This window comes from Pipra filicauda, unplaced genomic scaffold (genome assembly GCF_003945595.2).
Source record: "Pipra filicauda isolate LSUMZ 115617 unplaced genomic scaffold, ASM394559v2 scaffold210_size2929891_pilon, whole genome shotgun sequence".
In the NCBI taxonomy this organism is placed as follows: Eukaryota; Metazoa; Chordata; class Aves; order Passeriformes; family Pipridae; genus Pipra; species Pipra filicauda.
The window spans coordinates 25,311-39,332 of record NW_024104322.1 but is presented as its reverse complement, the minus strand read 5'-3'; the positions used below and the strand labels follow the sequence as shown (position 1 = coordinate 39,332).

At 40.5% G+C, this 14,022-nt stretch overlaps 1 protein-coding gene across 1 annotated transcript; it reads right to left on the bottom strand.

The window, feature by feature from the left end:
- Positions 1-28: 28 nt before the first annotated feature.
- PLAC9 (placenta associated 9) lies at positions 29-13,287 on the bottom strand. Its single transcript, XM_027720659.2, has 4 exons — positions 13,026-13,287; positions 2,397-2,497; positions 1,353-1,473; positions 29-212 (listed from the first exon to the last, which is right to left on the bottom strand). Exons 1-4 carry the CDS (start codon positions 13,081-13,083, stop codon positions 202-204), a joined length of 291 nt encoding a protein of 96 aa, XP_027576460.1. The 5' UTR covers positions 13,084-13,287; the 3' UTR covers positions 29-201.
- Between the last annotated feature and the right edge of the window lie 735 nt (positions 13,288-14,022).

Genomic DNA, 14,022 nt, shown 5'->3' with positions numbered 1-14,022 from the left:
GTTAAATATAAAGCTTTGAAACACTGTCTAAAAGCAAATACCTGTTTATTATAAAGCACAGGAATGCAGAAGGCGAACTACAGCTGAGGGTTGTTCATCCCTGCACAAATTCTGGAAACACAAGCTTATTAAATGAGCAAAAGTGCAAGTGTTGATGACAACCACACTGTTACGTTCACCTGTCTTCTGTCTTTGCAGTGCTCAGCTGGTATCTGTATAAAGAAGAGTTGATGTAATTATTTTTGGTTACGGGATCAGGATCCATCTTTTTTGGATAAATCTCTTTTAAAATATGCTACTCTAAAGTGGGGAATTGTTACTTGGATTCATGAAATCATAGAAGGAAGATCTGATCTGTAATTCCTGAGCCATTTGGCAGTTGTTGCAAGCTCCGTCTGAGTAGTACTTACTATAGATGTGCTGGGGTTGACCCAGGATTTCCATTTTAAATTCACTGTTACACTTTACTGGAATACTTTTCACTTTTATTGGAATACTCTCTTCCATTGCAGGGGAGTAACTTAATTACTTAGTTACCTGTTTTCTGCCCCTCAGAGAAAACTGGAAATTTTAAGGGGTAACAAAGTTGGTGAGGACATATCAATCATGATGACCAGATCAGTATAGCAACTGCAAGAGCTAAAAACCAGCATCAACTCTACTGTCTACTTTGAGCCCACCTTCTGTCATGTAAGTGAACTATGGCATGCCCATGTACAGCTATCACAAATAAACAAACAAAAAACCCAACACTGACAAAACTGACTTCATAAACGTGTCTGTGGATGCTTATACCTTTCCACAAGTGGTTTGTTTTCCACCAGGAGTGTGTCTTGCCTTGTTAAATGCACTGTTGATATTTGGGCAGAGAATGAAGAGGAGAGACCATTATAAGAAGCTGTGTAGAATAGGTGGTCTCATCCAACTAATCTCTGTTGTGGTTTAATTTATTCCAAAAACATCTATCCAGAAGCACATTTTGTGTGAAGGGCTTGCATTTCAAAGTTGGATTTAAGATATCAAAATGATAATATCTCCAGTACTTTTTTTTTAATTTATTTTGTTACCCTCCGTTATCTTGTCATACGTGAAGCTAAAGAGTCACAGCATCTTAAAAGTGTAAGAGACTTTGAGATTGCTTAGTCTGTCCCCCCCCCTTTTTTTTTCCAGCCCTTTCTTTAGTGGTTGTTGAAACCTGGTGTTTCAAACTGGACTCAGTATTTCAGCTGAGGCCTTAACTACCCTAATTGAACGAAGGAGTGAGATCATCTTGGGCTAGAAAAGATGGCATATTTGGTAGTAACATATGTAACACTTTTTTCAGCTTAGGTTATACTCAGCTAGATACTGACCATCAAAAATGTCTATAAGTGGAGTTCCTGGAACGATGGGGATGTTCGATGTTGTCTCGTTGATGATGTTGAGGAGTGATTTGACTTCTGATTCCAGGTGCTCCACTGTTTTTATTACTTTCTAATGGAAACAAGGGAGACAAATGGATAAAAGGAGGTAGTCAAAGGGTCAAGTGGAAGGAATGTGTAAACCCAGTGTCCCATAATGCTGACAGCTAGTTTAATTTATATTGCGCATTGCAGGTTCAAATATTTGTTGTGTTCTGCTGGCCTCTAGTGGCACTAAGTATTAGCACTTTGTTTTGCATGAGTTGCATTACAGCACTCCTGTATGAAGAACAACCCATCATTTGACTTCTTGGAGGGAGCTTTACATTAATTTGTTTTTGATTCTTTATTATTTCTGAGCCACCATCATCTCCAATAAAAGAATCTGTGTGGAAGATGAGAGGATCTGATGGGGTGTAAAGAAGACGGCTGGGACTAGAGCAGAAGAAAGGTAACATTGCCATTTTAAGAACCAACAGCATGGAGTTTGGCAACTACCCAGCTGAGAATAGTTAGCTTGTATCTTGGGAGTGCTTAAGACAGCAGGGTAAAAAAACCAAACTTTGCAGCTTTCATAGAATCCCAGTCATAGAATTCATTTAGCTCTTGAGTGTCAGCAGGGGTGAGCAGAAACTCCTCCATCAGTCTTGAAGTCACCTGCAGAACCACATCTAGCTATCAGCCAGTGTGAAACTTTACCAACATCAATTCTGAGATTGTTGGATTAAAGGCACAATTATAAACATTTTAGAAAAGTCTGATATACAACAGTCAGTAATTGGTTAATCAGTTTTTTGGAATCATCAAGATTATATATTTCTAGTGATAATGGCTTTATAGATAGTTGCAAGCTATGACATCTGAAAAAAAATTGTCTGACCTTGACTAGAATAAAGTAATGAAGGGATGCTGTCTAGAAATATTATTCTTTTTCTTGGGCCAAAAGAATAGGGCAGAGGTCTGGTAAGGTTCAGGAGCCAGCACAACCCCTCTTACCTCTTCAATAATATCTAAGCGTTCGTGGATCGTATCATGTTCATCACACCAGCTTCCCCTTCCCAAACTTCCGGGTAACTCGTCGACAGGATCTGCAGCAACTGGAAAAACAGACACAGTTAAATAGCAGGAGCTTTTAAGTAGCAGTCCTTGCCTTTCTGACTTCTGAACTGGAATTTTGCATGCTAAACAGCATTGTTTATGAGGCAAATGTAGGAACTGAACCTCTCGCCGATGCCCCAGTGCTGTGAGTGTCTCCCTGCCTGCACGTGTCACGGTTCATTAGAACAAGGTGTTTTCTCTTGCCATGGGTGTTTTTGTTTATCTGTGCATTTGTTTTACACGGTCTGCTTTTTTCCTACCTGTGTGGGGTAAGTTTATAGACTGTAACTCTGTCTCTGCAAGTATAAAACATAAGCGTTGGGAACTGCCTTACACAGCAGTTCCTCTTGGACTTTCTTCAGAAGCAGCTGGTACAGTAAAGCTTTGAAAAGTAGCTGATTTTGTCCACTTTCCAAATGGATACTGATGATGGCTGATGATTCCTCTGTGCCAGAAAGTTGTCCCTGACAATCTGACTTTGCAATGTAAAGAGAAACAATGAAAGTATGTACAGTTGATGTTATTTGCTGACCGAGTCACTCATATATGCTGCTATACACGAAGTCACTTATCTCTCACTGACCTGTGTTTACCTCTCAGTACTCATGGGCTCTTGCTCTTTGAACTTTTCATTCTGCTGGCTCTGTTCCATGAAAGGTCAGTACGTGCTGGTGTCCATGCTTTAGTGGAGCCAATTTCCTTTCCATAACTTCTGTGCAACATTCAGTAACATTTAGATTTTAATACGTGTGTAGAACTGTTGCAGACTATTTTAAACCTCACTAAAGTGATAACGTATCTTGCCCCGTGTAAAGTTAGGTCTTGCTCTTGTTTGAGGCTTATAGCAGCTATGATAGTGAAAAAGCAGCAGTAACTCATTCTGTCATCATTTGATTGTAACAAAGAGAAAACTATGAGCTTGTGTTATAACAAACAGTGAGAAACAGAAGAGCAGCAACTTCAGTACTGTTGTGCCAGAGCAGTGGTTTGGAACTGCTGCAGTGCTTCACTGCAAGTCTGTGCCAAGGTTTCTGGAGTGCAGGTGTCAAATGACAGCAAACACATTGTCAGGAAGGATTGTAATCATTGCAGTTTAGTGGGATGAGAGCTGTACTGTGAGTTGGAATGGCATCCTTGGAACTGGAGGGCAGGGAGGAGGAGAGAATTAAAATGTGACCTGGTGTACTGGACATTATTTAGAAATCGTTTTGGCAGAAGTTTGGTTGGGGGGTTTGTTAGAGCATTCACCAGGTGGTGGTGCTGTTAGGATGGAATTCCAAAGACTTCTTCTACTGAAGAGTGCAGAAATACAGCAGGTACTTCAACGAAAACTGCTTTGCAATTGCCCTTTTTTATTTCTTTGCTGCTCATAGTAGTGGTTTATGAGTGTTGTTACCATATAATGTAATGGTAATGAACCATGCTAGTTCTCAAAATTTTTATTTCTTTACATTTTTTTTCCATCATGACTGGAACAGTGTGGAGAGACTGAAATTGTGTTGGAAATACAGGTTACAAAACAGTGGCCAGTCTTCGTCTGGCCACAAACCTTAGTTTTACTAATAATAGGATAATAGCAAGATCTATTTTACTGTCAGAGATGAATAAAATTTCCACCTTTCCAATATTCCCAACCCTAGCTCTCAGTGTCAAGCCCAATGGCCCAATTCAGCTGTATGCTGAACTGCTACTCATTGTGTTGGAGACAGAACCAAGGGCAAGCAGAAGGCATGGTGATGAGGTAACTGTGGATCAGTTGGCTGCTGGGAGCAATCCCAGATCTAACTACAAATGAACTGTGAAAAGAGGCGGCAGAAATCACTATGTGGACTGAGAGCAAGTGGAGGAATTTAAGAATCCGCCGAGATTTTATTTTTCACGATGTTACCCTAGATGTAGATATCTGGATCACAAGGGCATGGGTAAAGTTTGGGTGAAGGCCAGCACCAGTTGTATGCAGATGTTAAAGGAGCTTCTGGCCAGCCATAATCTACATGCCAGGCTTGCTTAGTTTTGTCCTTTCCCTAGAAATGGAAATGCAAGAGAGTTAATGTTGGCTAGCTCAAGTTAGTGTTGGCCACTTCTCTGACCATGCACCTTGTACCATACTCATCCATTAAAGAAAGCTCAGACCTGTGCTGTAGGAGAAGCAGAAGTGTGTCCTGCTCGAGCCAGATTGACCCAGAGACTTTGGCCTTTTGAAATCACCTAAAGACATGGTTGGCACTCTACTGGGACTTTTTTCACCTTGATTTGATACAAGACCTTAAATCTGCAAAGTGACTTTTTGAAGCAGAAATTTTATATGGTCTTGCTTAAATTACTTTAGTCATTCCTTTAGCTTAGCACTTCTGTTCAGCACAAACCTCAGCATTGCGATGGCTGATTCTCTAGGCAGGTGTATGTAGGTGGGTAGGTGAGATATGATGGGTGGCTGCCATTTGTTCAAAGCAGGTGTGCCATGATGAGTATGTATAGCCAACATAAGGTTGTTGCATCTCACTGTGAGGTTAGCAAAGCTCTGTGTGCATCTAGAGACCTGGGCAAAGGGGTTGCTATGAGATGCAGGACTCAGTAGTGCTTGGTTCCTTGAGCTGATTGGTTCTATGGGGTGGTTGGTTCCTCTCTTCTGACACAGCAGGAGACAGCTTTCTGGCACTCAGAGCACATTGCTGCCCTATCAGCTGTAATGGGCTTACCACAGGAGGACAAAGTGTCTCGTCCTAGTTTGACAGGGCTGTAAAATGTCACTCAGAGCCACAGAACTAGTGCAGCGCCTAAAAAATTTAATAAATAGCCCAAGCCTGTGTCTCAGGAAGCACCTGATAGCTGATCTTAGCAAGACCTAAGAGTCAGTATAAGCCAAAGCATGTCTGGTTCCAGAACTCACAGTATGGAGCTGGCTGAGGGCTGACCTAGCAGAAACCCTTTCAGGACCTGCACCAGAACAGGGTACTTCAGGTAGGTGGTTGCCTTCCTGGCTGGGCAGCAAGTGCTTTGTCAGCAGCATAGATTTCTTCCATTTTCTGAGTTCTAGCTTGAGGCTTTGGCTACTCAAAAATCTCACAACTATTTTGTTGTCTGACTTCAGCTCTTAACCCACAGCTTTATCTCTGAGATGGGCTGTTCACGGGACACATCCGGTCCCTTGTAAATACAGCACACATCTGGGTCACTATGGTCAGGCAATTCAATCCAAGCAATAATTTCCGTGTGTTCAAAGAGAGTCACATGTTGCTTATGAGCACTGCCCTTCTCTGTATTGCAGCTGGTGAAAGAAAATGACACCATATGCCTTTGGCACTGACCTTACTCCAGCAGCATCTCTACCTCACATAATAGTAACAGTCACCATGTAAAGGAAGTGAAGAATGGAAGGCTGCAAGCCATGTAAGCAAAAGACTAATGGCATTTTAGGATACTTCCGTGTGCTTGCTTTCTCAAGGTGCTGAAAAAACTTTTAAATGTAAATTGGAATTTTTGCTTGCCTATGTTTCGAATCACATGCATAAATACAGAAAACTTTGGTAGTAAGTTTTAAAGCTAACCACTTTTAAAAGTGAAATGTTCTTTGTATGCCATGTAAATTACATATTTAAAATGTGTGGGTGTTTGCAACTTCTGACAGCTTAGGTAAGTGTGTAGGAGGCATATTTCAATGTCTTAAATCTCTCATTTGAAACTTAATAGATTTCACTCAGACAGTTGCAACATTTCAGTATGGCAGAGAGAACATTACCTTTCAGTTAACATCCCATTTGCAAATCTCCCTCTGATGTTTCCTGCAAGTGAGATGTTTAGTTAAATTCTTGAAGTCCATTCTATTTGATATATGGGTGGTTATTTTCCATCAAGAACCAGAACTGTCTTGTTCAAGATAAGAAAACCACCTGTACCTTTTTTCCTCTGATTAAGTCCTCTGTGCTACCCTAATGGTGCCCATAAATCTGGGTAGTTCTAGCTGCCCTGTGCTGTGATGCAGTCAGACACCAGCAGGGAAATGGAGCATCTCTGAGCTGGTTGCTAATAAGGATATGTTTAATAGAAGAACATGCTTAAAGTTTGAAAGTAGCATGATGAAGAGTAAGGATCTATGTACAATGGTCAGCCTGACCATAAAAAACCTGATCTTATAGCAGGGGATAGATAGAGTAATGAAGTAAAAATCAAAACAACTTTAGCAAACAGGTTAAGAGCAGAGGCCTTAGACTGACAATATCGCTCAGTTAAGCTCCTCTGCCTCCTCTACATTTGATATATATTCCCCCACCCCCCCAAGATATTGCTTCTACATGCTCCCTGAAGATGTCCCCTTCTAGGACTGTCAAGGTTCTGTATATCCAGATGCTGCTAAGTGGTTCATTTTTATCATCCAAGCAGTTGCTAATGGTAAACATCAGAATAAACCTGAGCAACTGTCTCCTTTACTGTCATTTTCTGCTGTTACTAGGACCAACAGCACTGAAATGTGTAATCATACAGATCTGGTAGGTCTTTATAAGTATCCTTCCTAATGACACATTGCTGGTCAAACTGAAGTTACAGGCTTGATCTAGAGATCGCTGGGTTGGGTTCGTCGGTCTGTGTGACAGAGAAGGTCAAGGTGAGGGACCGCGATGTTCCCCATTGGTCTTAAAATCGGTAAAATTCCTTTTGCCTCATTGTATGATCAGTGTGGTTTTGAAAGTTAACTGTGAGTTCATGTTGTGCTCAGTGGGGCAGGAGGGGTAAAACAAAGCAGGCTACAAGCCAAGAGAAAGGCATGTGAGATTGAAACAGGAACCAGATGGCAAACGAGAAAGCCTGAAAACATGTGATAGAGCAGGGGGAATGAAGAAAATGTATAACTCTTCAAGAAAACATACTATGCTGTGTGTTCTTGTTTGCACTGCCCTAGGTTTAGCAGTATCATTTTGTTCCTGGAGCATATAGCATAAGGTGGCCAGGCAGCTTTTGATGAGAAAATGAATGGGAATCGTGAACTCAAGGTCATGAAATGGAGTACCAGGCTCAAATGGTGAACCCACTAACCAGTTTGGGAAGAATGCAACAGTGCTGGATTCCACTTTAGTATGTGCACATAAGTTTGAAATGTTAGCTCAAGAAATTACACAGTTTATAAAAGTGGTTGGTGAAGACGACTTTCAGCTGAATTCAGGAAAGGTCCAATTCCTTTAAACCTGAGTTGATACTTATACTATCAGTACTAGTGCTTTCAGACCGAAGACCATGTTAAGCCAAGACTGTTGGTCATATTTCATTTTGGGGGCTGTTCTTGAAGGCATCAAACTTAGTTTATGTCAACCCTTAATTACATTGACATCCTTAGATACGGAAGTACTGAATTAACTTTCTGTAGCACTCCCAGTTTCATTATCACCACAGTGCCTGAATTCATTTTAAGCTGTGTTATATATAACTCAAGCCATATAAAATTTTGTTGTTGGGACATCAAAAATAGATTTGGATAGCAAGTGTTTTATGGAAAATGCTTTTAATGCACAGATACCCTTCAAGTTCTTATTCACTCAGGAGCATATCTTTAACTGGACATAGAGCGTCTTTCAGGCTGTAATCCATAAAACACTAATGCTTAGCTGTGATTTAGGCATCTGTGAACCTCTTTTTACAGTTTAGAGTCTCTATTTGCTCAAAGATAAAGGAATTCTTGCCTTTAGTAATTGCATTAAAGACTACAGGAATTGTAATAAATATTTAAAAATGTCTTAGCAGCTTATACACTGCCATAGGTTACTATGTTTCACACTGGGGGTGGCTGCACGGGTTTGCTTATATCTACATGCAACTATATATGTGTATACATGTAAATATTTTAATGTACACACACCATTGTTAGGTTCTAGCTTTTAAGGTAGAACTACATCGCAAATTTCATACAGGGTAAATATGGTCTGTCTAAAGTGGGAGATGGAAAGTAGGCATTGTATATTAGACAGAAAACTGACAGTAGAAAGATCTGAAATTTAAGGGTTGTGGTAAGATTGGTTTGTTTAGGGTTTTTTTAAATTATTTCAAGAAGGTACATTGAAAATGTCTGATTGGGGATTAATCTGTAATCTGTATATTCACTGAATACTTCAACTGCTGCCTAAATGCCAAGTTTTAGAAAGATTTCAGACATGGAAGAAAATCCAAGGGATTTTCTGGTATCCAAGATTCACGAGCCTCTGATAACAGAAGCGTCTTGAAATAAGTGTCCTCCATGAAATTAATTATTTTTAATGTTCATTTTAGAAGCTAAATAACCATATCAGAAAGTCAAGTTCCAGACTGGTTCATACTCTGTTTATCAAGATGTAGAATATGCTACTATGAATATTATTTCAGATCCTGGATCGGTTAAAATTGTACTTATTTTAATTGTTTTTTTCCCTGAAAGAGAAGGACCAAAGGGGAAATCTCATGCATTGTGGAATGTGTTAGTGAAGGTGGGTCAGGTATCAGCCTACCAGTTCTCACATCTCTAACTAGTCTGTCCCATCCATCTATGTGTGAGATGTCATGATACAATGTCTTCTGGTCCTACTGCGCATCACTTGTGCTTGTGAAAAATGCACAATCAGAAATGGGACTCGTTAGAAGTTGTTGTTTACATATTTCTGTGTAAAACTATCTCATTTGGAGGAAGCTTTTGGTATAGTGATCCATGTAACTCTTATTTCATAAGGGAGGTTCATCTCTCACTTACCCAGCAGTGGAGACAGAGTGCACAAGGCCAGGGATAGTTCATGCTGCCAGTGGGCACTGTTTTTTTCAGGCACATCAGAAGCTGGGCCCCTGCCATGGCTATCTGCCAGAAGCAAAACTGCCACTTGAAAAACTACTTTCCTCTTTCTGCTGTGTGACCATGTCTATGATTTTAAGAAGCACTTAAGTTTTGTATATTTTCATTCAAAGGAAGAAGGATAGCAATTAAATGTTCCTGTGAGGGAGCTGTTGGCTTGGAGTATGATTCCAGCATGATGGTCTTCTGAACAAGCAGCCAGGAATATCCTCTTACACTTGCTGCTGCAATGGAAAAGGACTACAGGGAATTGGATTGATAAGAGATGTGAGCTACGTAATTTGCAGGTACGTTACTCTAATTCATGGTGTAACTTACAATGATGCTTTGGGCTGCAAAAAAGTTTGCCTTTATTATGTGTTTATTTCTGTGTGAATATATATTTGTCATGGAAACTAAAGCTAAGTGTTAGGAAGATTATAGCTAGTAGCTGTAGAAGACTTCCTTGTGTGTGGAGAAGGGGATGAGCTGTTTTAGGAAGAAAAGGTGCTCTGTCTTAGTGTACATAAAGAACCCAAGTTGTGTAGAATTAGTGAACTTAAGGCTGGCTTGAGAGTGGAGGACGTGAGATGCATAAATATTGGATGCCACCATCAATTTGAGGGTGACCACTGTATCAGGGAACAAACAGTTTTTCAACTTTGAGGACATGGCTTTTGGTCTGTGTTTAGTCATAGGAGCTACAGTCATGGGGAGTGGGTAAGGCGAGGCTGTGACTTATTAGTCAGCTCTGTGATTGTGTAGTTTGCATATGGCTAAGTCACAGTAGTAGAAAGAGGTAAGTACAATGAAATGATATTGTAGGTTTTTTTCTAATACTTAAGTCTGGGAACTTTTTTGAAGATATTTTGTTTGGCAGACAGTTCATGTGTTTTGCGACAGCTCAAGAAGTAGAATAGTGAGTGAATATGTACATGTGTACGTACTAAATCTTGGCATTCACGGCCAAGACTCACAACTGTTTCAACCAGAGCAGATCAGCTGCATTTGTGAATAGAGCCACATCCTGCAGGTGAATAGCAGGAGTCCTATATTTCTAAACTCCTGAGTTTTTTTGAAATTTGGTATTAACTTTTGCTTTTACACATGGAGGTTACAAAGTCCTCAGAACTTAATAAATTCCTTTTACCTAAATGTAACAAATCATAGGGTTTTACAGATATGTAAAATCTGTAAAAAGGCTCACTTCTGTAGAGAACCCTATCTTCAGATGTTTCAGGGTAAATATGGTCTGAACAAACACACCTATTTCTTGGTACACTTTGTTGTGACAAGCTTTATATCTCCTTCCTAGCTGGATCTCAGAGATGAGTTTTACAAAGACTGTAATCCTTGCATTGGAGACAATAATGCTGATAAGTTTTTGCAAGGACAGAAAACACCTACAGTGTTTATAGTGTTATAGTGTTTATAACCTACAGTATAGGTTATAAACCATTACTACTTTGTTAGTAGGGAAATATGAGTCCAAGTATGATTTAAGATAGGACACCTAACATAAATTTTTACTGTGGCTTTAGTTCTACAATGCATTGGTTTAATCTCCTGGAGACAAAATACTCTTCTGTGAGAAGGCAAATGGTCCATTTTAGGGAAAAGCTGACTGTTCTGAAGGGATTTTTTTCTTTTCAATTTCTAAGCAATGATCTAGCTTATAGATCTTCCCAGCTTTGATACTGCATGTAAATATCAGAGGATTCAAAATATCCTGAGAAGTCATAACACGTTAGCTGAAAAAAAACATGAATACACTTGTTTTACTTCAACTTGTAATTAAAAGTGAATGAAACTTCCGCTGTTTAAAAGCAAATCACAGCACAGTGTGGAGTATAGAGCAGCAGTGCCTCCACTGAGGCCCTCCTGTTGCTGCCTCCCTGGCAGAACGCTCAGTGTTTGGTTTGCTCAGCTGAATGGCACATGTCAGTGGGGCCACTGCGTGCCAGGTACTTGTTTACCCGAGGACTCCAGGTCACCTCTCTGCCATGGATAAACATGGAGCAAAGACTTCGCTGTTGGGGTGCTGCACCCCTCGGAACAATTTGCCTGGAGGTTTTTTGTAAGAATGGAAACACGTTTAAGTGGGGCAGGTATTGTTCCCCAGGCTACATTGTACACTATGTTTGGGCAGCACCCCACAAACTAACCCAGCACCAAGAGCAAAGCACTATGAACTGTGGCCATTAGGCAGGAGCACGTGGTTGCATCCAGAAGGGCCCCTGTGCCAGCCTTTTCTGAATGATTTGGAGGCTGACCTCTCTGAATATGAGGTTATTAATATTAATGGCTGAATTAAAATGTAAATTCTGATTTGGCCAAATCTGAATAATTTCTAAGAGGAACCTGCAGGAGTTAGGATGGGGGATCTGCAAGGAAATCAAAAGTTAGGTTTCCCACAAGCCAAAGATAGCAAAGGGAAAGTGGGGATGATTTTCTTAAGCCTGTGCTCCTCTGGCCATGACAGACAGAAAATTTTCCATCTTACGTGAAGTATACCATTGAGATAGCAAACATGATTCCCTGACTGAGTAGCTACCATCTGGCATTATATTGGGTATTAGTCTCCACTGCAGTTATTATTCAAGTACTATTCTGTTTAGCTGGACTTTATCTGAGTTTGCTAATGATTTTAGCTTAAAACCATACTTTTCTGGGGAATAAACCCAAACATTCTTCCAGGTTTGTTTTTTTTAAATTTTTATTTAGTTTCACATTTATTTTGGTGAAGCTTGCAAAACTCACAAGAGGATAATGAATTCTTTTGGAGTGAAAACAAGAATGCTTTTGCTGGGGCATCGATATTTCGGTTCATCGCTGATAAACATTACAAAGCTGGTTAGGTGGGAGGGAGTCAGGGCAAGGAAGAGGACCAGGACTTGGGGGAAGAAGGGGCTAACAGTTTTTCAGGAAATGTTTTGAATGTAATAGGATCTTACTACCCTGCCATGAAATACAACCCTTGTGTTGTCACGAAGTAGGAGCAGAGGGAAAATAAATCTGGGCCTCAGCTAGAAGAAAAGATATAGTACAAACAGGCTGGGAAGCCGGGTTTGTGGTTACACGGGGACTATAAACCCTTGAACTAGCCAAACTGAATGGTCACACTAATCAGTGTGATTACAGGTTATTCCAGCACTAATCTCGTGTTAATGAAAGTAGAATTCAGATGCAGGCTTATCAGATGTTCTATGTTTATACTTTGTACTCCCAAGTTATTTGGAGAAGGCATTAAGTGCCTCAAAATCTCAGGAATAAGTAATCCAAAGCAGAAGAAAATGTGGTGCTGTTACCAGTAAATTTTAAAAGAAGGGTATGAATAAAGGAGAATCTTTCTCTAATCACCTTGAATTGCAATCTCATTTCTGAGTGGATTAGTTAGTATGTTAATAAGGTTGCCAGAACAGTAATGATGGGGATTCAGAGCACTGACTGCCACACCTCAATGTAGTTCTGAATTTCTGAAGATACAGTGGTAGTATATCCTGTAAGAAGTAAAAAATCTCTACCAAAACAATATGCCTACAGGGTGGAGTTTAATAGCATAAAAATTGATGTTTTCTGTTAAAAACAGTATTTCCACAGAATTTTGACACATACCTGTGTCACCATCATATAAAACCAATACAGTGAACAACTATTGTCCTCCCTCTCCCACCCCATGCAAAGGCTTTAACAATGCTACGATTAAGCTATAGTTTCTGCTTTGCAAGTTCAGAATCACTTACCTAGAAGATCTTGCTCCTGCAGGACTAAAATAAATGCCATTGCCCAAAGGAAAAGCATGGTTTCAGCCTCGTTGGGCTCTGCTGCAGTTCTGGTGGAGAGCCCTGCAGCCTCCCTCCCTCCCCAGCTGTGTATCCACTCCTCGTCCAGCCGTTCGTGCTGAGGTTTAGCCAGAGTTAGGCGGAAATATGCCCAGGCTGAGCCAAGATTCTTAAGCTGTTCTCTGCTGCTTCCCTCCTTTTAAAAAACACCCTTCCAGCTCCATGCACAGCCCAGCTATCCAGGCAAGCTGGCAGTGGTCCAGTCTCCCCAAAGTTGTTTTTTTACCCTTGTGTTTATTTACCCAGACTACAACTGGAATGCAATAAAAAGCTTTGGATCCTATAAAATACAGCAAGTGGGGCAAGGAAAGGAAGGGAGAAAGGAGAAGAAAGGGGTGCTGGTTATTTCTTTCCCTGTAGGTTTTCATCTAGGGCAGGGAAGGCAGGAGCACTGGAAAACACAATATCTTTAGATCTTGTGAGCTTACGAATTTGCTCGTTTTGAAGAGTGTGGAAACATCTTTCTTGGGCAGTACGTGGGAGGTGGCAACTGTCTGTGATGCTTTATGTTTGGAGAGTATCATAGGAGCTCCTGAGGAGCCATTTGAGCTCTCCTCAGTTTGGCAGATTCTTGAAATAGGTTGGGCTTTGTAACATCACGTGCAAAAGTAGCACTGCTCATGGTAGTCTGACAATGTGTGTGATTTTTAGCAGGATCTTAATTGGATGTTGTTTTTGTCTTGTGGGTTCCTGGGTGCTGACTGGATAAGCATCAACCTTTGACCCCTCTAGACTTAAGGTATCTCCTTCCCAGTATTGTTCCTCATATTCATTTGAGTTACCTTTTTCAAAATGTTGCAAGGAAAAGGTGAGAGGCCATTAAGGCATCCTACTTAATCCCAAAGGCCATTGTCCAGGATAAACAGTGTTTTAACTATTGAAAACAAATCCTGCAAAC